Source organism: Sphaerodactylus townsendi, linkage group LG09 (assembly GCF_021028975.2).
Source record: "Sphaerodactylus townsendi isolate TG3544 linkage group LG09, MPM_Stown_v2.3, whole genome shotgun sequence".
Taxonomy (NCBI): Eukaryota; Metazoa; Chordata; class Lepidosauria; order Squamata; family Sphaerodactylidae; genus Sphaerodactylus; species Sphaerodactylus townsendi.
Window position 1 is genome coordinate 70,726,024 of NC_059433.1, and position 22,322 is coordinate 70,748,345.

General features: G+C 46.9%; 1 protein-coding gene across 1 annotated transcript in view; it reads right to left on the reverse strand.

Moving 5' to 3' along the window:
* The window catches only part of CCN4 (cellular communication network factor 4), a 52,842-nt gene extending 32,677 nt beyond the window's left edge, over positions 1-20,165 (reverse strand). The window contains exon 1 of the mRNA XM_048508583.1: positions 19,972-20,165. Within this exon, the coding sequence (XP_048364540.1) occupies positions 19,972-20,019 (48 nt within the window). The 5' untranslated portion in view covers positions 20,020-20,165. The remainder of the gene's footprint in view (positions 1-19,971) is intronic.
* Between the last annotated feature and the right edge of the window lie 2,157 nt (positions 20,166-22,322).

The window sequence follows — 22,322 nt, forward strand, 5'->3', positions numbered from 1 at the left end:
GTTCAGTTCTGGTCGCCACATCTCAAAAAGGATATCGAAGAGATAGAAAAAGTGCAGAGAAGGGCAACAAGGATGATTGAAGGATTGGAGCACCTTCCCTATGAGGAGAGGCTGCAGTGTTTGGGACTCTTTAGTTTGGAGAGGAGACGTCTGAGGGGGGATATAATTGAAGTCTATAAAATTATGCATGGGGTAGAAAATGTTGACAGAGAGAAATTTTTCTCTCTTTCTCACAATACTAGAACCAGGGGGCATTCATTGAAAATGCTAGGGGGAAGAATTAGGACTAATAAAAGGAAACACTTCTTCATGCAATGTGTGATTGGTGTTTGGAATATGCTGCCACAGGAGGTGGTGATGTCCACTAACCTGGATAGCTTTAAAAAGGGTTTGGACAGATTTATGGAGGAGAAGTCGATCTCTGGCTACCAATCTTGATCCTCCTTGATTTGAGGTTGCAAATGCCTTAGCAGACCAGGTGCTCGGGAGCAGCAGCAGCAGCAGAAGGCCATTGCTTTCACATCCTGCATGTGAGCTCCCAAAGGCACCTGGTGGGCCACTGCGAGTAGCAGAGTGCTGGACTAGATGGACTCTGGTCTGATCCAGCAGGCTAGTTCTTATGTTCTTATGTTCTAATTCAGGCTAATCTGGGGTTTTAAAGAGACAGCCAGCTCTGTTATGTTGTGAAATGAATCAATTATTCAAAAAAACAAGAAAAAAAGAAAAGCCGAGCTACTTCTCTTTTCTGGAGAAAGAGAAAAAAAAATCTTGTTCCTACGATATGATATGGAATAGCAAATTTCAGCAGCATAGGAATAGATTATCAGTGCCATTTTCTAATTGCTTTCAACTGGAGAATTCAAAGTATTCTCAATTCTCTCCCATAGAAATGAACAGAAAGCAAAACCGTTTGGTCGGACTCACAGTGAGTTTCTCCCTGGTAAATAGACCAAAAGCCGATCTGTCAAGAATTACTCTCCCGTTTTTTAGATCTGCTTCCAGCTTAAATTTATGTACCTACAGCTGTATCAACAAGGATGTAGGATTTGGAATCAAATGACATTCCTTCCTTTTCCTTTTTAGAACTGTCCTCCTCTTCACCGACACCTAGCAAAAGACATAAAGCTGGGGAGCTAAGCAAAGATAATCCACCAGTGGAAATGCAGCAACAATATTGCCTTAACTCAGGATGGGGTACTATAGAAAAAGCGTTCTAAGGTGGGACTTTGGGTTCCAGTTCTGGACTCAAACTTACTTTCCATTTGGGAACAAAAATAGTAACCGATGTAATAATTGGCTAGATCTGGACATCTTGAAACAAGACGTTCTCCAAAGTCGGCACGCAGAAGGGCACGTTGTCCCAAACATTGGAAAATCGCAGCTGCCTCAGCCTGGTGGAAACACTCTGACTTACAGGCCCTGCAAAGTAACCACCCACACACAAACCCGGCAACTTGCGTTAATGGAAAGCGAAATAAGATGATAGCCACCGAGCTGTATCCATTTCAAACTATGATTTCTGATGCACGTGCAAAAAACGACGTTTAACAGAATTTCCACTTGTTGATAATGCACAGTTTTGAACAGAAGGGGGCAGCATTGAGGTGAGTAAGGTGCCCTCCTTCCCCAGATACATAAATCGGGATTTGAAAAAAGAAAGGGGGATTGGTGTTTGGAATATGCTGCCACAGGAGGTGGTGATGGCCACTAACCTGGATAGTTTTAAAAAGGGCTTGGACAGATTTATGGAGGAGAAGTCGATTTATGGCTACCAATCTTGATCCTCTTTGATCTGAGATTGCAAATGGATAGCTCGGGAGCAACAGCAGCAGCAGAAGGCCATTGCTTTCACCTCCTGCACGTGAGCTCCCAAAGGCACCCGGTGGGCCACTGCGTGTAGCAGAGTGCTGGACTAGATGGACTCTGGTCTGATCCAGCTGGCTAGTTCTTATGGTCTTATAGAGATGCACAGAATCTGTTCATTTTGCTTTACTAAGCCCAAGGGTACCATTTTCATGAATTTATACGTAAGAAAATGGCAGGCTATGACTGTGATGCTCTACTTGTGAGAACTGACGATCGTCAGGTTCTCATCCCTGCTGCCTTAACCTGAAAATCCCCTTTTCAAGTTGCTTCACTCTTGTGGAAAAAACTGCACCCCCTTTTCAGTTTCCCCAAACCATAACTTGACATCTTCAGCAATGGGAGGGACTGTGGCTCAGTGGTAGGACATCTGCTCAGCATTCCAAAGGTCCTAGGTTCAACCCCCGGCATCTCCAATTGAAAGAAGAAGAAGAGTTTGGATTTATACCCCACCTTTCTCTCCTGCAAGGAGACTCAAGGTGGCTTACAAGCTCCTTTCCCTTCCTCTCCCCACAAGAGACACCTGGTGAGGTAGGGGGGCTGAGAGAGTTCCGAAGAACTGTGACTAGCCCAAGGTCACCCATAAGAACATAAGAACATAAGAACAAGCCAGCTGGATCAGACCAGAGTCCATCTAGTCCAGCTCTCTGCTACTCACAGTGGCCCACCAGGTGCCATTGGGAGCTCACATGCAGGATGTGAAAGCAATGGCCTTCTGCGGCTGTTGCTCCTGAGCACCTGGACTGTTAAGGCATTTGCAATCTCAGATAAAAGAGGATCAAGATTGGTAGCCATAGATCGACTTCTTCTCCATAAATCTGTCCAAGCCCCTTTCAAAGCTATCCAGGTTAGTGGCCATCACCACCTCGTGTGGCAGTATATTCCAAACACCAATCACACGTTGCGTGAAGAAGTGTTTCCTTTTATTAGTCCTAATTCTTCCCCCTAGCATTTTCAATGGATGCCCCCTGGTTCTAGTATTGTGAGAAAGAGAGAAAAATTTCTCTCTGTCAACATTTTCTACCCCCTGCATAATTGTATAGACTTCAATCATATCCCCCCTCAGCCGCCTCCTCTCCAAACTAAAGAGTCCCAAACGCTGCAGCCTCTCCTCATAAGGAAGGTGCTCCAGGAGTGCGGAAACACATCAGGTTAATCAGATAAGCCTCTGCCACTCAGGTGGAGGAGCGGGGTGTCAAACCCAGTTCTCCAGATTAGAATCCACCTGCTCTTAACCGCTACACCACGCGGGCTCTCTGATTCAGAATAAGGCAGCTTCATGTCTGCTTAAGTGTATTTGTGAAAGGCGGGATGGGTCAGTAGCTAAGGTCCCACTTCCTGTCTGGGACATGATGGACATTCACATCATTGTCTTGGCAACATGAATAATAACAATAATTCTGTGGTAGCTTCACCATCTGAGCTCCCTTCTCTTCTATTCATCTGAATGAGGGGGCCAGATATAGAAGAAGGCCCTGTTCTTTTAACAGAGAAATGTCCAAAGCGTGTGAAAGGCGGGTGGGATATAAAACGCAAAACCGGAACCGGGCTATCAAATAATTAAAACGCACCAGTGCTCCCTGTATAACCTAACAAACTTACTTTGCCAGCATAGTGCAGTGAGCAGAGAACTCTAAATGTAGAGAACCATGTTTGATTCTCCGCTCCTCCGCATGAGGAGTAGACTCTTATCTGATGCACCAGATTTGTTTCCCTGGTCCTCTATGTGAAGCCTGCTGGGTGACCTTGAGCTAGTCACAGTTCTCTCAGAACTCTCTCAGCCCCACCTACCTCACCAGGTGTCTCTTGTGGGGAAAGGAAGGCATTTGTAAGCCACTTGGAGACTCCTTCCCATTTAGAAAAGCAGGGTATTAATCAAACTCTTATTATTATTATTATTATTATTATTATTATTATTATTATTATTATTATTATTATTATTATTATTATCAATAAATAAGAACTATTCCTTTAAGAGTGCATAGAATTCACCATAGTCCTCTGGTGCCAGGTTCGTATGCAGAAATGCATTCCAACGCAGAGAACAGCCTCCTAACAAAATTCCTTCACAGTGTTTCTCCCGGTTTGCCACGTTCATTTCGTAGCAGCCCTGATGCTTCCCAGCAGATTGTGAAAGAATTTGTCTAAGCTACGCTGTGAAGGGATGTTGCTATTGTTATTATTAATGCATTTTCCCCACATGTCTGTGGTAAATTCTATGCACTCTTAAAGGGATAGTTCTTATTTACATATGATTTAAGTAATGTAAGTTTTCACTTACCTTGAAAGTCCCTTACTGGGGTCTCCATAGGTCAGTGATGGTGAACCTTTTCGAGACCAAGTGCCCAAATTTCAACCCAAAACCCACTTATTTATCGCAAAGTGCCAACACAGCAATTTAACCTGAATACTGAGGTTTTAGTTTAGAAAAAACGGTTGGCTCCAAGGCGCGCATTACTTGGGAGTAAGCTTGGTGGTAGTCGGTGGCTTTGCTTTGAAGCAATTGTGCAACGCTTCCAACGGGTGAATCACGACCCCAGAAGGGTTTAGAAGCAAGCTCCATTGCCGGCAACCGAACTTACTCCCTGGTAAAGGATTGTGCTTTAGTTCTTCCCATGAAAATCAGTGGGGTTTAACATCACTTAACAGGGTTACCTACACGGCGTGCCCAATGGCCCAGGCCAGCCTAGATGTGTGTGTGTGTGCGGGGTGATTTTCCGGCCCCCCATATGATGAACTCTGTGCACACGTGCCCACAGAGAGGGCTCTGAGTGCCACCTCTGGCACCCGTGCCATAGGTTCGCCACCACTGCCATAGGTTGACTGCGGCCTGACAGCTCTTTATGCACACACAGAACACCACATTTATCTACACCAGAAGTTGCCTTACACTGAATCAGAGGTTTGGTCTAGCAAAGTCAGTATCCTCCATTTAGACAGGCAGTGCTCTCAAGGAACGGCCTTTCATATAACCAACGACCTGCTTCTTTAACTGGAGGTGCTGTAGACCAGAGGCGTAAGGGCCAAGGGATGGAGGGGTGCACAACGCACCAGGCGGGCGCCCCTGCGGAGGCGTTCTGGGGGCAGGGCGGGGTGTTCCAGGGGCGAGGCATTACGGCGACTTGGAGGGGCGCGTGGTGCATGCGCACACTGGGCGCACTTCCCCCTCGCTCCGTCCCTGCTGCAGACTAAACCTGGGACACTCTATGAACGCAGACGCATGAACACTGAGCCCCAGCCGCTCCTCTGAAGTGGCTGTTGACAATGGGACTCCTCTTTTGATGCAGTGCATCCTTTGTGTATTTCATATTGGGTGGATGACACCATAATCCCGGGAAATCCATTTAGAGATGGACCAGTTTGATCTAAAAGTGCCCTATAGAAAGACTGTTGGTTCCGCCTTGGTTGACTGTTTCAGTAATATCCTCAGGGTCATAGAATCATAGAATCATAGAGTTGGAAGAGACCCCAAGGGCCATTGAGTCAAACCCCCTGCAATGCAGGAGCACACAATCAAAGCACAATCAAAGCCATCCAACCTCTTTAAAAACCTTCAAAGATGGAGACTCCGCCACACTCCGAGGTAGTGCATTCCACTGTCAGATAGCCCTTACTGTCAGAAGGTTCTTTCTAAAGTTGAGGTGGAATCTCTTTTCCTTCGCCTTGAACACATTAGTCCTGGTCCTAGTCTCTGGAGCCACAGAAAAACAAGTTTTCTCCCTCACCAACATGACACCCCTTCAAATATTTATCATGGCTATCATGTCACCTCTTAACCTTCTCTTCACCAAACTCAACATATCCAGCTCCCTGAGGTGATCTTCTTGAAAATGTATACCTCGTGATGTCTCCAGTCTCCATAAGTTGTGGTCTCATTGAGCTGCCTCACTGTGATATAGATTCCCAACACAACTGAATCCCAAATACCCAGAGGTGGGATCCAGCAGGTTCTCCCAGGTTCCTGAGAGTAGGTTACTAATTATTTGTGTGTGCCGAGAGGGGGTTACTAATTGGTGATTTTGCCACGTGATTTTTGCCTTAGTTACGCCCCTCCTCTCAGCAGTAGCACGTAGAACTTGAAGCAGTCTAGCAGGAGGTGCACTGGTGTGTGTGGCAGCCTGCGCCTGTGTGCATTCGTTTCCCGCCCAAGGACCGGTGCAGCGGCTGAGTCCTTGCTACAGCCCCGCCCAAGAATGCCCTGCCCCTGGAATGCCCGACCACGCCCATGTTGTGCCCCGCCCAGCCCATTGGTGCTATGCCACAGTTTGAATCCCACCACCATGGGAACCTGTTACTAAAATTTTTGGATCCCACCATTGCAAATACCCTACTGGTATTAGGATTCAGGCTCTAGCCGGATGATCCCGGCTAGCCTGATCTTGTCAGCCCTCAACAGCTGAGCAAGGTCGGTCCTACCTGGAATTTGGCTGAGATGCCACCAGGAATACCAGGGTCACTGCGCAAAGGAAGGCAATGACAAATCACATCTGTTCGTCTCTTGCTTTGAAAACCCTGCTGGGTTGCCATGAAATCAATTGACTTGATGGCACTTTACAGATAAACATCTGGATCCAATTTTTGAGGGGTGCTTTATTCCCTACGGGGAAAATTTCTGGGGGACTAGAGGTGTCTTTAAAGATACAGGCACCAAAATTGCAGTGGAGTTGCTGGTGGGTGTTCTTTAAATAACCCCCAAATTTCAAGTAGTTTCAACCAAAGGTCCCAGTTCCATAGGCCCCTGAACAGGGCGTTCATGCTGCGTTGTCGCAGTATTATTTCCTACTTAAGCGAGTGAATTCTGCCAAGCTGCTTTATAGGCTAAGCTAAGTCATGTTCTCCTGTGAGCAGCAATCTCTGGTCAAATGTCTCCCATAGAAGAACCAACAGTAAGCCCAACAGAACCATTTCAGAGCCCAGTAGCCACAAGCAAATAGGCCAAACCCAACAGAATCAAAATCAAACTGGAGAATTCCTGCAGCTGGAATTCAGGGTAAGGAGCCCTTTCATAAGCTCATCAGAACCAGCTGCGATAGCAGAAGCCCAATAGAACCCTGGTCACTGTGGTAGGGTGAACTCAACAGGCTTAATGTCCAACCAGAGGATCACAGCAGACAAATCGGAGCAAGGGCAGGGACTGCAAACCCAACAGAACAATTGGCAGTGCACGCAATTGGCAGTGCACGCAGAACCCAGTGGCACTGTGGCCGTCCAAGACTGACAGAACCAAACTGAAACCACAGCAGAACAAACCCAAGCACTAACACTGTAAGAACGTAAGAACATAAGAACGAGCCTGCTGGATCAGACCAGAGTCCATCTAGTCCAGCACTCTGCTACTCGCAGTGGCCCACCAGGTGCCTTTGGGAGCTCACGTGCAGGATGTGAAAGCAATGGCCTGCTGCTGCTGCTGCTCCTGAGCACCTGGTCTGCTAAGGCATTTGCAATCTCAGATCAAAGAGGATCAAGATTGGTAGCCAGAGATCGACTTCTCCTCCATCAATCTGTCCAAGCCCCTTTTAAAGCTATCCAAGTTAGTGGCCATCACCACCTCCTGTGGCAGCATATTCCAAACTACAAAATGAACACAAACAGGTGTGCGGCGTGAAACTAATTAACCCAGGAAAAGTTAACAAGCACACCGGGCTGGCTGGTAGTGAAAATCGCCAACAATAATAATTAACTGAATAGCTCTACTATTGTTTCAAACTCGTAAATGTATTCCTTTATATTGACATAAGTTCTTAAACTTTTGGTATAATTTTACATAGTAATGTACAATGCATCACAAATCCTAAATGTAAAGAGGTATAGTTCATCAGAAGTTAGATTCCTTATTCAGTGCTTTGTATCAAAAACAAAAGCAAAAGAAAGCAAACCGCAAAAGTCCATAACAAAATGCGGTGCCAGCAAAATCTTGCCAAAGAGTTCGAGTGCTGCAATGAATGCCCTCTGGTTCTAGTATTGTAAAAACCATGAAAGGGTCACAAAGCAATTCTGGCAAAGAAATCAGTAAAAACCCATCTTAAAACTGACACGCTTGCTTGACATTGACACAAGCAGCCTGGCAAGGCCGAAGACCACCCCCACCCCAAATACAAAAATGAAGTGTGGGGGGGGGGGGGGGGACACAGTCTCCAAAAGCCTGCCAATATAGGCTCCTGATCTTTCCAGTAAACCCCAAAACTTTCCAGGATTTTCGGGATCATTTTTCAGTATCTCGAAAAATTCCCGGATATATTCGGTTTACCAAATACACCAAAAAAATACCGTATCAGTATTTTTTGAATATATTTTCAGCTTAGGCCTATTCAAATGCACCCTTTTGTGTACTGCAGTTCTTTTTCTGCCCGCGGGGGGACCCGCAATTGGGGAACCAGGTTTGTTTTAAACACTAAACGCTCCCTTCAGTTGCAAAATGTTCTTCGGGTAGCAAGTGGAAAACGTTGGAGTTCGTTGCCCTGAGGTAAGTTTTGCGGTGAGCAGGGAGAACACAAAGATCACTGAGGCAAGAGCTGCATGCAAACAGCAAAGAAGAATGATTTATTTACAAATTTGTATTGTAGAAGGCTTTCACGACTGGAATCACTGGGATGCTGTGTGGTTTCCGGGCAGTATGGCCATGTTCTAGCATAATTCTCTCCTGACGTTTCGCCTGCATCTGTGGCTGGCATCTTCAGAGGATCTGATAGTAGGAATGGAAAGCAAGTGGAGTATATATACTGTGAGGTCAAAAGGCGAGGCCCTCTGAATAGAGTAGCCTGGTATGTGAGTCACAAAGAAGTCTGTAGCCTGGGAGTAACAATGAAGATAGCAAGGTCAATAGGTGAATGCATCTGAATAGAAGTATCCTGGTCTTTGTTTCCTTTGAGTGCTATAGTCTATAGTTGTCCTGTGTTTGTGTGGAGCTGATTAGTCACTGTCTTGATTCTAGAGTTTTTCAACACTGGCAGCCAAATTCTGTTCATTTTCATGGTTTCTTCCTTCATGTTGAAGTTGTCCACGTGCTTGTGAATTTCAATGGCTTCTCTGTGTAGTCTGACGTAGTGGTTGTCAGAGTGGTCCAGAATTTCTGTGTTTTCAAATAACATTCTGTGTCCAGGTTGGTTTATCAAGTATTCTGCTATTGCTGAATTTTCTGGCTGAAATAGTCTGCAGTGCCTTTCGTGTTCTTTAATTGATCAGCAGCATCAGTCTCCAGATAGTCAAAAAAAGAAGAAGCTATGGTTGCCGGCCCTCTCCCACTCCCCAGGCACCGTTCGGGGGTGGAGAGGTAGGGTTGCCAACTCTCGGTTGGAGAATTCCTGGAGATTTGGGGCAAAACCTGGAGGGGACAGGGACCTCGGTGGGGTACGGTGCCAAAGAGTCCACCTTCCAAAACATCCATTTGAAACTGACTTGCGCTGATATCTGGTATTTAATGACCAATGTTTCTGGATGTGTTTAACATCAACCTGTGATAAAGTGTATTGGCACTTTTTCTTACAAGTCCCAAGCCACAAGCGACGCCACCTACCTATCATTAGCCCACACATATAATAATCAAAACTTCACAGTTCTTCAAGAAGAAAGTAGGGAAAAAACTCACAGACAGCAGGTAACTCAACAAAGAGAGTCAAGCTGTACATTCTAGTCAAACCACATGTCTGTAGATGTGAGTGCCAAGGTGGAGTAAGGGTGTATTAGCTATCTGAGTTCTATTGGGGGAAAATCAAGGAGGTTTGGGGGCAGGACCTGGGAACAGCAGGTGTGGGGAGAGAAGGGACCTCAAAGGGTGTGTGATGTGACAGAACGCTTGTAATTCACCTTATTTCTCTGGTTACCAACCTCAAGGCAAAACCTGAAGTTCTTCTGGAATTGGAAGTGGTCTACATCAGTGGTGGGATCCAAAAATTTTTGTAACAGGTTCTCATGGTGGTGGGATGCAAACTGTGGCCTAGCGCCAATGGGGCTGGGTGGGGCATGACGGGGGTGTGGCCAGGCATTCTGGGGGCGGGGCATTCCTGGGCAGGGCTGTGGCAAGGATGCAGCTGCTGCGTTGGTCCTTGGGCAGGAAACAAATGCACACAGGTGCAGGCTGCCACACACACCGGTGCACCTCCTGCTAGATTGCTTCAAGTTCTGCGCGCTACTGCTGAGAGGAGGGGCGTAACTAAGGCAAAAATCACGTGGCAAAATCGCCAATTAGTAACCCCCTCTCGGCACACAAAAATAATTAGTAACCTACTCTCGGGAACCTGTGAGAACCTGCTGGATCCCACCTCTGGTCTACATACAACAAACATCAGTTCCCACTGGGGAAATGGCAACTTCACTGGGTGGACTTTTTGTAGGGTTGTCAGATCCTCCCTGGTCACCAGTGAGGGATGGGGGGGGGGGGCTGCCAGAACCAGGTTGGGAAATTCTTGGGAGATTTGGGGATGGAGTCTGGGCTATAGAGTTCTTCCTCCAAAGCATCCATTTTATCCAAGGGAACTGATCTCTGTAGTCTGGAGATGAGCTGTAATTCCAGGAAATCTCCAGGTCCCGCCTAGAAGATGGCACCCCAGGACAACTCCAGAGTCCACCTCTCCTTAATGACCCTACACAGGAGACCCAAGACCTGTTAGTCACGGAGGCATCTCTTGTCACTTCACTGATGGTTGTTGTGTATGATTCACAACCGTGTCCCCAACCTGCAGAAGACTTGCCAGAGCCTTGTATAAAGGGGCCAGGAGTCCAATTCTGGAGATGTCCCCCTCAGGGCTCCCCCATTCCGCCTCATGAGCTACAGAAGATAGGGGGAGTTGAGAAAGGTCCTTTCCATGAGAGAAGCTCCACACACCATCCTTTAGATCCCACTATTGATGTTACATTTAGATGCTGTGGTTGACGAGCCCTGCCAGGTTCATGCAATATCCACTATTTATCAAACACCAGTGATTGTCCTTGAACACTCTTCTGTGACAGGTCCAGTGGATATGCGTTTGGGAGTAGCCCAAAAACATATGGACGCCTCTAAAAAGACATAATTGCTGTTCCATCTCCTGTTTCAAGGAAATGTTGTGGCAGAACTGAGAGAAATCATGATGGAAGGGTTTCATGTTGTTGTTGTTGTGGTTTTTAAAATAAGAACCAGTGTGCATTTGATGGGAATGCTTTAGGAATCCTATAATTACAGGAGCAAGTGGTATGATTTTATTGTTGGCATATGGACAGTGCTGGCCTCATGATGCAAGTGCTGAATCCTGATCTGATCCTTCTTTCCTCCCTCCCTCCCTCCCTCCCTTCCTTCCATCCTCCCTCCCTTCCTCCCTCCTTCCTCCCTCCCTCCCTCCCTTCTTTCCTTCCTTCCTTCCTTCCTCCCTCCCTCCCTCCCTCTCTCTCTTCTTCCTTCCTCCCTTCCCTCCCTCCTTCCTTCCTCCCTCCCTCCCTCTCTCCTTCCTTCCTTCCTTCCTTCCTCCCTGCTCCCTCCCTTCCTCCTCCCTCCCTCCCTCCCTCCCTCCCTCCCTTCCTTCCTTCCTTCCTTCCTTCCTTCCTTCCTTCCTTCCTTCCTTCCTTCCTTCCTTCCTCCCCTCCCTCCCCCCTTCCTCCCCCCCCTCCCTCCCTCCCTCCCCCCCTCCTTCCTTCCTTCCCTCCTTCCCTTCCCTTCTTCCCTCCCTCCCTCTCCCCTTCCTTCCTTCCTTCCTTCCTCCCTCCCTCCCTCCCTCCCTCCCTCCCTCCCTCCCTTCCTTCCTTCCTTCCTTCCTTCCTTCCAGTAGGACTAAAATATCCCAGCCTGAGGTACTGGAAAGTCACACAGCCAGTCTGGGGCAGACTATGCTGACTTCGAAGAACCCAGGCAGCTTCATGCATTGATCTTACAATAGACATCATTCAAGAGGCAAAATATATACAGCGGAACCTCGGTTTTCATTGGTAATCCATCCGAAAAGAATCGATGAAAACCGAAACCGATGAAAACCGAGGCAAACTTTTCCATAGGAATCAATGTAAATCCAATTAATCCATTCTAGGCACTCCAAAAAACATAGCAAAAACGCATTGTTGGTGAATAAACATAGTGTTTCATGCTGAAAACAGTAACAATAACACTAGGACTGGCTTCAGAGCCAGTGGACCAATGTGGCACCAGAAAGCTGTCCAAAGAGGTCTGTTTCTGACGCCTCTTTAAGATTGGTCTGAAATGGGGCAAGACATTGTCATTAAGCAAGTTGCAGACACGACCTGCAACAGCTTTGTCTGGGTGATTTTTCTCCACAAACCCCTGCACCTTACTGCAAATCGATGAAAACCGAGACAAATTTTTCACTGAAAAAATCGATGAAAACCGAAACCAATGAAAACCGAAGGCAATAAAAACCGAAGTTCCACTGTATTTAAAAGGTAAAGATAGTCTGGGTGTCAGGGTTTTTCCAGGCTGTGCATCTGTGCTCTGGTAGTTTTTGCTCCTAATATTTCGCCCGCATCTACGGCTCACATCTTCAGAGACAAGTCACAATAAGGTGCCAGCCATAGATGCAGGTGAAACATTAGGAGCAAAACCTACTAGACTACAACCCAAAAAAACCCCACAAGACCCAGGGAGCAGCAGTGGCGTAGTGGTTAAGAGCAGGTGCATTCTAATCTGGAGGAACCGGGTTTGATTCCCCGCTCTGCCGCTTGAGCTGTGGAGGCTTATCTGGGGAATTCAGACTAGCCTGTGCACTCCCACACACGCCAGCTGGGTGACCTTGGGCTAGTCACAGCTCTACGGAGCTCTCTCAGCCCCACCCACCTCACAGGGTGTTTGTTGTGAGGGGGGGAAGAGCAAGGAGATTGTCAGCCCCTTTGAGTCTCCTACAAGGAGAGAAAGAGGGGATATAAATCCAAACTACTCCTCCTCCTCCTCCTCCTCCTCTTCTTCTTCTTCTTCTTCTCCTCCTCCTCCTCCTCCTCCTCCTCCTCTTCTTCTTCTTCTTCTTCTTCTTCTTCTTCTTCTTCTTCTTCTTCTTCTTCTTCTTCTTCTTCTTCTTCTTCTTCTTCTTGATTCTAGCCATGAAAGCCTTCAACAATACAGTAAAGGTAATCCCTTTTGTAAGCACTGGGTATTTACTGATGTTAGATCACATTATTAATGAGAAGACTATGTTTTCCAGGTGGTTTGCCAATGCCTTTCCCAATCTTCTACACTTTGCTCCAGCAAGCTGGGTACTAAATTTACCAACTCAGAAGGATGGAAGGCTGAGTCAAGCTTGAACCAGCTACCTGAAATCAACTTCCATTGGAATTGAACTCAGGTAAAGAGTAGAGCTTAACTACAGCTCTGCAGCTTACCCCTCTGTGTCACGGGGCTCTGTGCAAAATGTATTACCTTAGCACATTTGTATGCCACTTCTCTGCAAAGCCTGCTCAAAGCGGCTCAAGGAAAGGAAAAACACAACGAAGTCGTTGAAACAACAGCAAGAGAACAGTCAAGTAAACCAGTCATAAAATCTGATATTAAGCAGTCTAGAATTATCGTCATAAAACATCCCTCAGACTAGAAGCAGAGGTAATGGTAGAAAGTGTTGTCAAGTTACAATTGACTTGTGGTGACCTCATAAGGTTGGAAGCAAAAAACAAGAAGGGGGTAGCCACTCCCCAATATAAACTTGCCAAACAACTCAAGGAAGTCAAATATATGAATATTCTATTTATAGTAATCGGTACTTCATACACATACACTTATACTACAGTAATAAGCAATTATACTTATCATCCAATCTGTGCTATAACAAATTCAGTTCATTCATGTGTAAGAACCTCATGAACGACGTCCCCATCCGGGAATAGCCGAACAGATCCAAGTGAAAACATATGGAGTCGCAAATAGGTGGAATCCGTATAATGTTGCCAAGTTGTCAACCTTTGCTGATAAATGAGCTGTAGTCTTTGTGATTTAGTATACAATTAACATCGCGTGGCCAAAGTCGTAAAACCTCGTAAAGTTTTCAGGACAAGAGACAAACAGAGGCCCCTTCCGCACACGCAAAATAATGCGTTTTCAAACCACTTTCACATCTGTTTGCAAGTGGATTTTGCCATTCCGCACAGCTTCAAAGAGCACTGAAAGCAGTATAAAAGTGCATTATTCTGCATGTGCGGAATGAGCCAGAGGTGGTTTGCCATTACCTGCCTCTGCATAGTAACCTTGGATTTCCTTGGTGGTCTCCCATTCAAGTACTAAGTAGGACTGACCCTGCTTAGCTTCTGAGAGCTGACAAGGTTAGCCCAGCCTATCCAAGTCAGGATAAGCAGCCCTATAAAAAGCTAACAAAGATGGAACCCCTCAATTAAAAGCCTAGATAAGACCTGAAATGTTTTTGCCTGGCTCTGGTAGGTAAGTTCAAGGAGGACAAAGGCCTCATCTCTGGAGGGGGGGAGCACAGAGAACATGGGGGGCATAAAAAGTGGGGTGCAGAGAGAATATCTCAACCAGTGGTTTGGGCTGCACAGGAGGAGCCAATCCACCTCTCAGGCCCCAAGCCAAGCAGGATCATAAAGATAAGAACCAGTACTTCGAGTTGTGCCAGCAATAGATGAGAAGCCAGCATAGATCCTTCAGCCCGGGGGACATACAATCCCTGTGTCCAGCCAGCAATAGTAAACCTTGCTGCCACATTTTCTGAAAGATGAGCAGATGTTCCTGGACAGTTTTCAAAGGCAGCCCCAGGCAGAGTGTATTACGGTAATCTAACCTGGATAAAATCAGCAGGGATCATCATGCCCAGCTGAAGGAACAGCTGCAGCAAAGCCCACTAAGATTGCTACGGAGGAGACCTGAGTCTCCAACCATAGGCCAAAATCCAGCTGCACCCCCAAACTATGAACTTGTCTCATCAAGAGGAGTAAAACCCCATCCATCATCAAGTGACTCCTCGTTGCTCAAACAGTTTAGTAGTTGGCAATCAGGTGCTTCAGTCTAATCCTGTTCACTTCTGCATGTTAGGGTTACAGTTGCCAATGTGTTCACTTCACAAATGAAATTGGGGACCAGCTGCTAGCTAAATGTGGAGTTTCAATCGCATATCCAGTTGTAAATGCACTGAATGTAATGTTCAAATTAATGTATATACAAAGAAAAATCAATTGTACATTTTACATAGTATGTGTGTTTAAGAACATAAGAACATAAGAACTAGCCTGCTGGATCAGACCAGAGTCCATCTAGTCCAGCACTCTGCTACTCGCAGTGGCCCACCAGGTGCCTTTGGGAGCTCACATGCAGGAGGTGAAAGCAATGGCCTTCTGCTGCTGCTGCTCCCGAGCACCTGGTCTGCTAAGGCATTTGCAATCTGAGATCAAGGAGGATCAAGATTGGTAGCCATAAATCGACTTCTCCTCCATAAGTCTGTCCAAGCCCTTTTTAAAGCTATCCAGGTTAGTGGCCATCACCACCTCCTGTGGCAGCATATTCCAAACACCAATCACACGTTGCGTGAAGAAGTGCTGCTTTCCTTTATTAGTCCTAATTCTTCCCCCCACCATTTTCAATGAATGCCCCCTGGTTCTAGTATTGTGAGAAAGAGAGAAACATTTCTCTCTGTCAACATTTTCTATCCCATGCATAATTTTATAGACTTCAATCCTATCCCCCCTCAGCTGTCTCCTCTCCAAACTAAAGAGTCCCAAACGCTGCAGTCTCTCCTCATAAGGAAGATGCTCCAATCCTTCAATCATCCTCGTTGCCCTTCTCTGCACTTTTTCTATCTTTGATGTAACTTGTGAACAAGTCTTTTCTGGCCCTTGTCCATCCTATTAACTTTTCTGGGCCCGTAACCTTATATAAAACCATCTACATAATCAAAGAACCCATCTTCCAAGTGGGGTCTGAAATTCTCCTGAAATTATACCTGATATCCAGACTGCAGAGATCAGAGCAGATAGACTCTGTTCTAGAGGGCAGAGTCTATTGTATCACATCCTTGCTGGGCCTCTTTTTATTCCCTGGCACCATTGCCCCACAGGTCACCCAGCAGGCTTCATGTGCAGGAATCCTAGAGTTGGAAGAGACCACAAGGGCCATCAAGTCCAAACCCCTGTCACTCCAAAGCAGTGTATTTCACACTTGAACAACCCTTACCATCAAGTCGTTCTTCCTAATTAGGTAGAATCTCTTTTCCTGTACCTTGAATTCATTCTTCCTTGTACTAGTCTCTAGAGCAGCAGACAACAATTTTCAGCATTACATCCCTTCACATATTTAAACACGGCTGTCATGTCTTTAAATGTCTTCAAATATTTTAACATGGCTTTCCCCTCTCTTCTCCCGACTAAACATACCGAGCTCCCTAAGCCGTTCCTCGTAGGGCACAGAATCCAGACCTTTAATAATTTTGGTCACCCTTTTCTGAACCTGTTCCAGCTTGTCATTATTCTTCCTGCAATGTGGCACAGTATTCCAGGGAAGGTCTGACCAATGCAGAATAGAGTGGTACCATTACATTCCTCGATCTAGACACTGCAACTCCTGGTTGCTGCATCACACTGTTGACTCATGTTCAGTTGGTGGTCGACTAAGAAGAAGAAGAAGAAGAGTTTGGATTTATATTCCCCCTTTCTCTCCTGCAGGAGACTCAAAGGGGCTTACAATCTCCTTGCCCTTCCCCTCTCACAACAAACACCCTGTGAGGTAGGTGGGGCTGAGAGAGCTCCAAGAAGCTGTGACTAGCCCAAGGTCACCCAGCTGGCGTGTGTGGGAGTGCACAGGCTAATCTGAATTCCCCAGATAAGCCTCCACAGCTCAGGCGGCAGAGCTGGGAATCAAACCCGGTTCCTCCAGATTAGATACACGAGCTCTTAACCTCCTACGCCACTGCTGCTAAGACCGACAGGGTTGCCATAAGTTGTCTCAAGTCTCCCAGGTCTGCTCTGGAGGTCCCCTTTCTTCATACACCCATATACCTCACAATGCCCTATTGTACGTAGGTAGCCACCACTTCTGATCTGCCTTTTGGAATCCTGTTTGAACATTTCACTCCAGCATGGTGTAGTGATTACCCTGTTTCCCCGAATATAAGACATCCCCAAAAAATAAGACGTAGTAGAGGTTTTGCTGAAGTGCAAAATATAAGGCATCCCCGAAAGTAAGACATAGCAAAGTTTTTGTTTGGAAGCATGCCCAACGAACAGAACACAGAAAAATAAGACATCCCCTGAAAATAAGACATAGCGCACCTTTGGGGGCAAAAATTAATATAAGACACTGTCTTATATTCAGGGAAACACGGTAACAGGTGTGGGCTCTAATCTGAAAAAATGGGTGCAATTCCCCACTTCTCCACATGAAGCCTGCTGGGTAATCTTGGGCCAGTCACAGTTCTCTCAGAACTCTCTCAGCCCCACCTCTCAAGGTGCCTGTTGTATGTGTGAGGGGGGAGGTGTTTGTAAGCCACTTGGAGGTTCCTTATGGTAGAGAAGAGCACTATATAAAGTCCCCTTCCGAACATGCAGATTAATGCACTTTCAATCCACTTTCAATGTACTTTGCAGCTGGATTTTACTGTGCGGAAGAGCAAAATCCACTTGTAAACAATTGAGAAAGTGGATTGAAAGTGCATCGTTCTGCATGTGCAGAGGGGGCCAAAAACCAACTCTCCTCATGATTTTGGCAAGTTACGTTAACCTGTTTTATTATTATTAGTCTGGAGGATTTTTGAATAACTGTGAGGAAACTTAATGTTGGTTTGGTTCTGTTTCTCCTTTTGATTTCTAGTGTTGTATATTTGACTCTAATTTATATTGGTTAAAACATTTAAAAACCCTAAGCTTCTTCAAGAGTGTAAAACCATAACCCTATGATCCCTCTGATATATACCCTTTTTTAATGAGTGCATACCTTGCATGTGCACAGATGTGTTCCTTCCAAAATCCAGTGCTCAGGGGAACTGACCTCTGTTCCAGTTAAATTGTGGACAATCTCCAGGTCCTACCTGGAGTTTGGCAACTCCTCCAAGACCTGATCAGGTTTATACTGTCCTGCTTCCCATTTGAGAATGTCTGTCTCTTCTTTCCTTCCCCCTCCTTACGTCTCTAGGAGCCAGCGTGATGTAGTGGTTAAGGGCTGTGGACTCTAATCTGGATTAGATTCTCCCCGCCTCCACATGAGCGGCTGGCTCTTATCTGGTGAAACGGAGTTGTTTTCCTGCTCCTCTGCATGAAGCCTGCTGGGTGACCTGGACTAGTCAAAGCTTGTCATGCCCTTATATAAAGCCGTGGTGCGACCGCACTTGGAGTACTGTGTCCAGTTCTGGTCGCCGTATCTCAAAAAGAACATTGAGGAGATAGAAAAAGTGCAGAGAAGGGCAACGAGGATGATTGAGGGACTGGAGCACCTTCCTTATGAGGAGAGGCTGCAGCGTTTGGGACTCTTTAGTTTGGAGAGGAGACGGCTGACTGAGGGGGGGGGATAGGATTGAAGTCTATAAAATTATGCATGGGGTAGAAAATGTTGACAGAGAGAAATTTTTCTCTCTTTCTCACAATACTAGAAACAGGGGGCATTCATTGAAAATGCTGGGGGGGAAGAATTAGGACTAATAAAAGGAAACACTTCTTCACTTAGCGATGTTATTGGTGTTTGGAATATGCTGCCACAGGCGGTGGTGATGGCCACTCCAACCTGGATAGTTAGCTTTTAAAAAGGGGCTTGGACCTTGAAATTTATGGAGGAGAAGTCGATTTATGGCTACCAATCTTGATCCTCCTTGATCTGAGATTGCAAATGCCTTAGCAGACCAGGTGCTCAGGAGCAGCAGCAGCAGAAGGCCATTGCTTTCACCTCCTGCACGTGAGCTCCCAAAGGCACCTGGTGGGCCCCTGCGAGCTGGACTAGATGGACTCTGGTCTGATCCAGCTGGCTTGTTCTTATGTTCTTATGTTCTAGTTCTCTCAGAATTCTCTCAGCCCTACCTCTCTCACAAGGTGTCTGTTGTGAGGAGAAGGGAAAGGAGTTTGTAAGCCTCCTGGAGTCTCCTCACAGGAGAGAAAGGTGAAGTATTAATCCAAACTCCTCTTCTTGTTGTCAGTTCCTGGCAGCTGCTGGAGAACCGAAAGCTGCAAATAGTGCCCCTGTGGGGCCAAGAGATCAGACTAGGAAATTGAAAGAGTGCAAGAACAAGCTGTGATCTGGGTATTCCCTGCGGTCCTGTCGCAGCATCATGTTACGACAATCTGCCACGTGTGGCAGTAACCTGAGGCTACCAATAGGCTCAGCAAGCACTTATGATTCTGCACCTATTGTGTTGCGGTTGCATCCATCCATCCGAAGAAGAAGAAGGAGAAGAAGGAGAAGGAGGAGGAGGAGGAGGAGGAGGAGGAGGAGTTTGGATTTATACCCCCCCTTTCTCTCCTGTAGGAGACTCAAAGGGGCTTACAATCTCCTTGCCCTTCCCCCCTCACAACAAACACCCTGTGAGGTGGGTGGGGCTGAGGGAGCTCCGAGAAGCTGTGACTAGCCCAAGGTCACCCAGCTGGCATGTGTTGGAGTGCACAGGCTAATCTGAATTCCCCAGATAAGCCTCCACAGCTCAGGCGGCAGAGCTGGGAATCAAACCCGGTTCCTCCAGATTAGATACACGAGCTCTTAACCTCCTACGCCACTGCTGCTCCTTAGCAAATATAATCACACACACACACACACACACACACACACACACACACACACACACACACACACACACACACACACACACACACACACACTTTTAAGGCACCGGAGTACCCCCCCCCCCCACCCCCCCAGCCATACCTACGTCTGGACATCAGCAGAGCTGTACAGGAGATTTACAGGAACTTACCAGCCCCTGAGATTGATCGCAATTCAGTTGCCTTTCGTCCCTCAGCATCTTCACATTCATTTTCCCTTTCAAATCCGAATTTCCGAATGTAAGGTGAGATAACTTACATGGCAGAGGCGCTCCTGGGGTCCTCAGGTTCCCCCAGGTTGGACCTTTTCCTTTCCCCGCTTCTCCCATCCTATCCCTGCATCACTGTCTCCGTTATCATCTCCTTTCAACACGTTCGTCATTTGCATTTCTTCCAGCCAGGTTGCCAAACCCAAATCAGTGGGGAAAGTGGAGGGTGGAGGGGAAAAATAAAAATTACACTCACCTGCAAAATGCTGTTGGTTGCTAGAATCCAGGCCAAAAGCCACCTCATCACTGGGAGCCAGGGTGAAATACATGAGGATTGAACCCAGATTTTTGATATAAAAATAACTCCCTTCGAACAAATGCACCGCTGGGGGAAGGCGGGGGGAGGCAGAGGAGTCCTACGCAAGCCGCCAAGTTGACACAGATCTAACTTTTCCCTTTTGGCTCTGGGGAGGTTTTATTAAAGACAGATCTGACGTCAGAATTGAGGACGAGCCCTGCATTTTTCCTCGGGAGCAACTTTGCCTGCTTTGGAGTCTTTTTTTGAAAAAAATGTTTTGTCCCCACCTCCTGCTTCTCACTGTATTGCCTTTAGCCAGAGGATTCTTAAAGGAAAACTCGCATCGCACCGGCTCAACAAAAACTGTAATTTTAACATCAGGCTGGATGGCTCGGACTTCAGCCACAAGTATGTTTATTTGTGGTTTTCCCTAGCATTCTTGCAGGCGGCTCGGCATGGAAATGTTGATTCCACGACCGACTTCTTCAGGAAGAAGAATGCAGTGTTGCTCCGAAAAGGGCTATCCTGCTTTACTGCATCAGGGCATAAGGATTATCTTGATGGGGCGGACTGCTCACTGACTCACTGTTCATCGAAGGAGTCTTTGGTAACTACTGGACCCGGCTGGTCCATGATGCTTGACTCCAAAGTGGCTCATCAGGGTTGCTAATGGCTCTTGGCCACAGCACAGTATGCGGGGAGGGGGGTTCCCAGATCCAGGTTAAAAAAAACTCCTGGAAATTTGGGGATGGAGCCTGTGGAGGAAAGGGAACTTAGTGGGGTACTGTCATATCCATCACTGTCCTCCCAATAATCAGAGTCAGGGCTCCAGAAAAAAAGTTTGTTGCACCAGAATACGAACTGGTACACTCTAGAGCCATGGTGGCGAACCTTTGGCACTCCAGGTGTTAGGGACTACAATTCCCATCAGCCCCTGCCAACATGGCCAATTGTAGGGGCTGATGGGAATTGTAGTCCCTAACACCTGGAGTGCCAAAGGTTTGCCACCACTGCTCTAGAGGTTTTGTTGAATCTGCTATATACCAGAGGTGGGATCCAGCAGGTTCTCACAGGTTCCCGAGAGTAGGTTACTAATTATTTGTGTGTGCCGAGAGGGGATTGCTAATTGCTGATTTTGCCACGTGATTTTTGCCTTTGTTACGCCCCTCCTCTCAGCAGTAGTGCGCAGAACTTGAAGCTGTCTAGCAGGGGGTGCACCGGCGTGCATGTCAGCCTGCGCCTGCGTGCATTCGTTTCCCGCCCAAGGACCGGCGCAGCGGCTGCGTCCTTTTCACAGCCCCGCCCAGCAATGCCCCCGTCATGCCCCGCCCAGTCCCATTGGCGCTACGCCACAGTTTGAATCCCACCACCATGGGAACCTGTTACTAAAATGTTTGGATCCCACCACTGGTATATACATACACACTAGCAGTCTCTATGCCCAGACAAGCAGCCCCCCCACCCCCCCGCCACTAACAGGCATTCCTAAAAGCAAAAGCATTCCCAAAAGCTCAAAGCATTCTCAGGTGTTAGGTCTCAGACCTTGGATCAATAAATGGACTCTGCATCGTTGATCAGTAGCGTTTATTGGAAGGCAGTGAAGCACCTAGGCGAACCTGGCTTTTGTTACCCCCTATATTCAGAAACAATCCCCCCTCCCATTTCCCCAAAGAATGTGAGAAAGAGTTACAGCGCAGCCTAGGTGCCCCCAAGGTCGGTGGCAGCGATAAAGCCATCTGGCCTTCTGCCCCCACAGAACAATGGAAACATCCCTCTTCCCATGGGAGCAGAAGGTGTCAGGGGTAAGCAGAGTTATCTACAAAGCATGTGAAGCCATAAATATGAGCTCAAGGGAAGAATGCCCAATTTCAGGAATGGTAACATAGAACAGGCTAGCAGTCTAGTTACGTATATCTTGTTGCAATTTCATTGAAGTAGGAATGCATCTCAATCAACTAGATACCATCACTTAGGTGCAGTCCCTGAGGCTGATTCCACATGGGCCAGAAACAGCAGTGTGAAAATGGTGTGAAAATGGTGTAAAAGGGTTTATACCATTTTCACATCATTTTCACACCGCTGTTTTTGACCCAGGCGGAATCCGCCTGACATCAGGCTGCTATGCAGCCCTCTCTGAGGTCGGCACCTGATAAGGAGCAGGTGTTGTCTGGCTGACCTGGAAAGATTAGTTATTGTAATTCTTAACAAAGCACAAGCAAGGGGATATTGGCTGCCACAGTCTCCCAAACTCCCCAGGATAGTTATGGCAAGACTCAAGGGGCTTAGGGCTTGGCAGGTATGATGCCGTA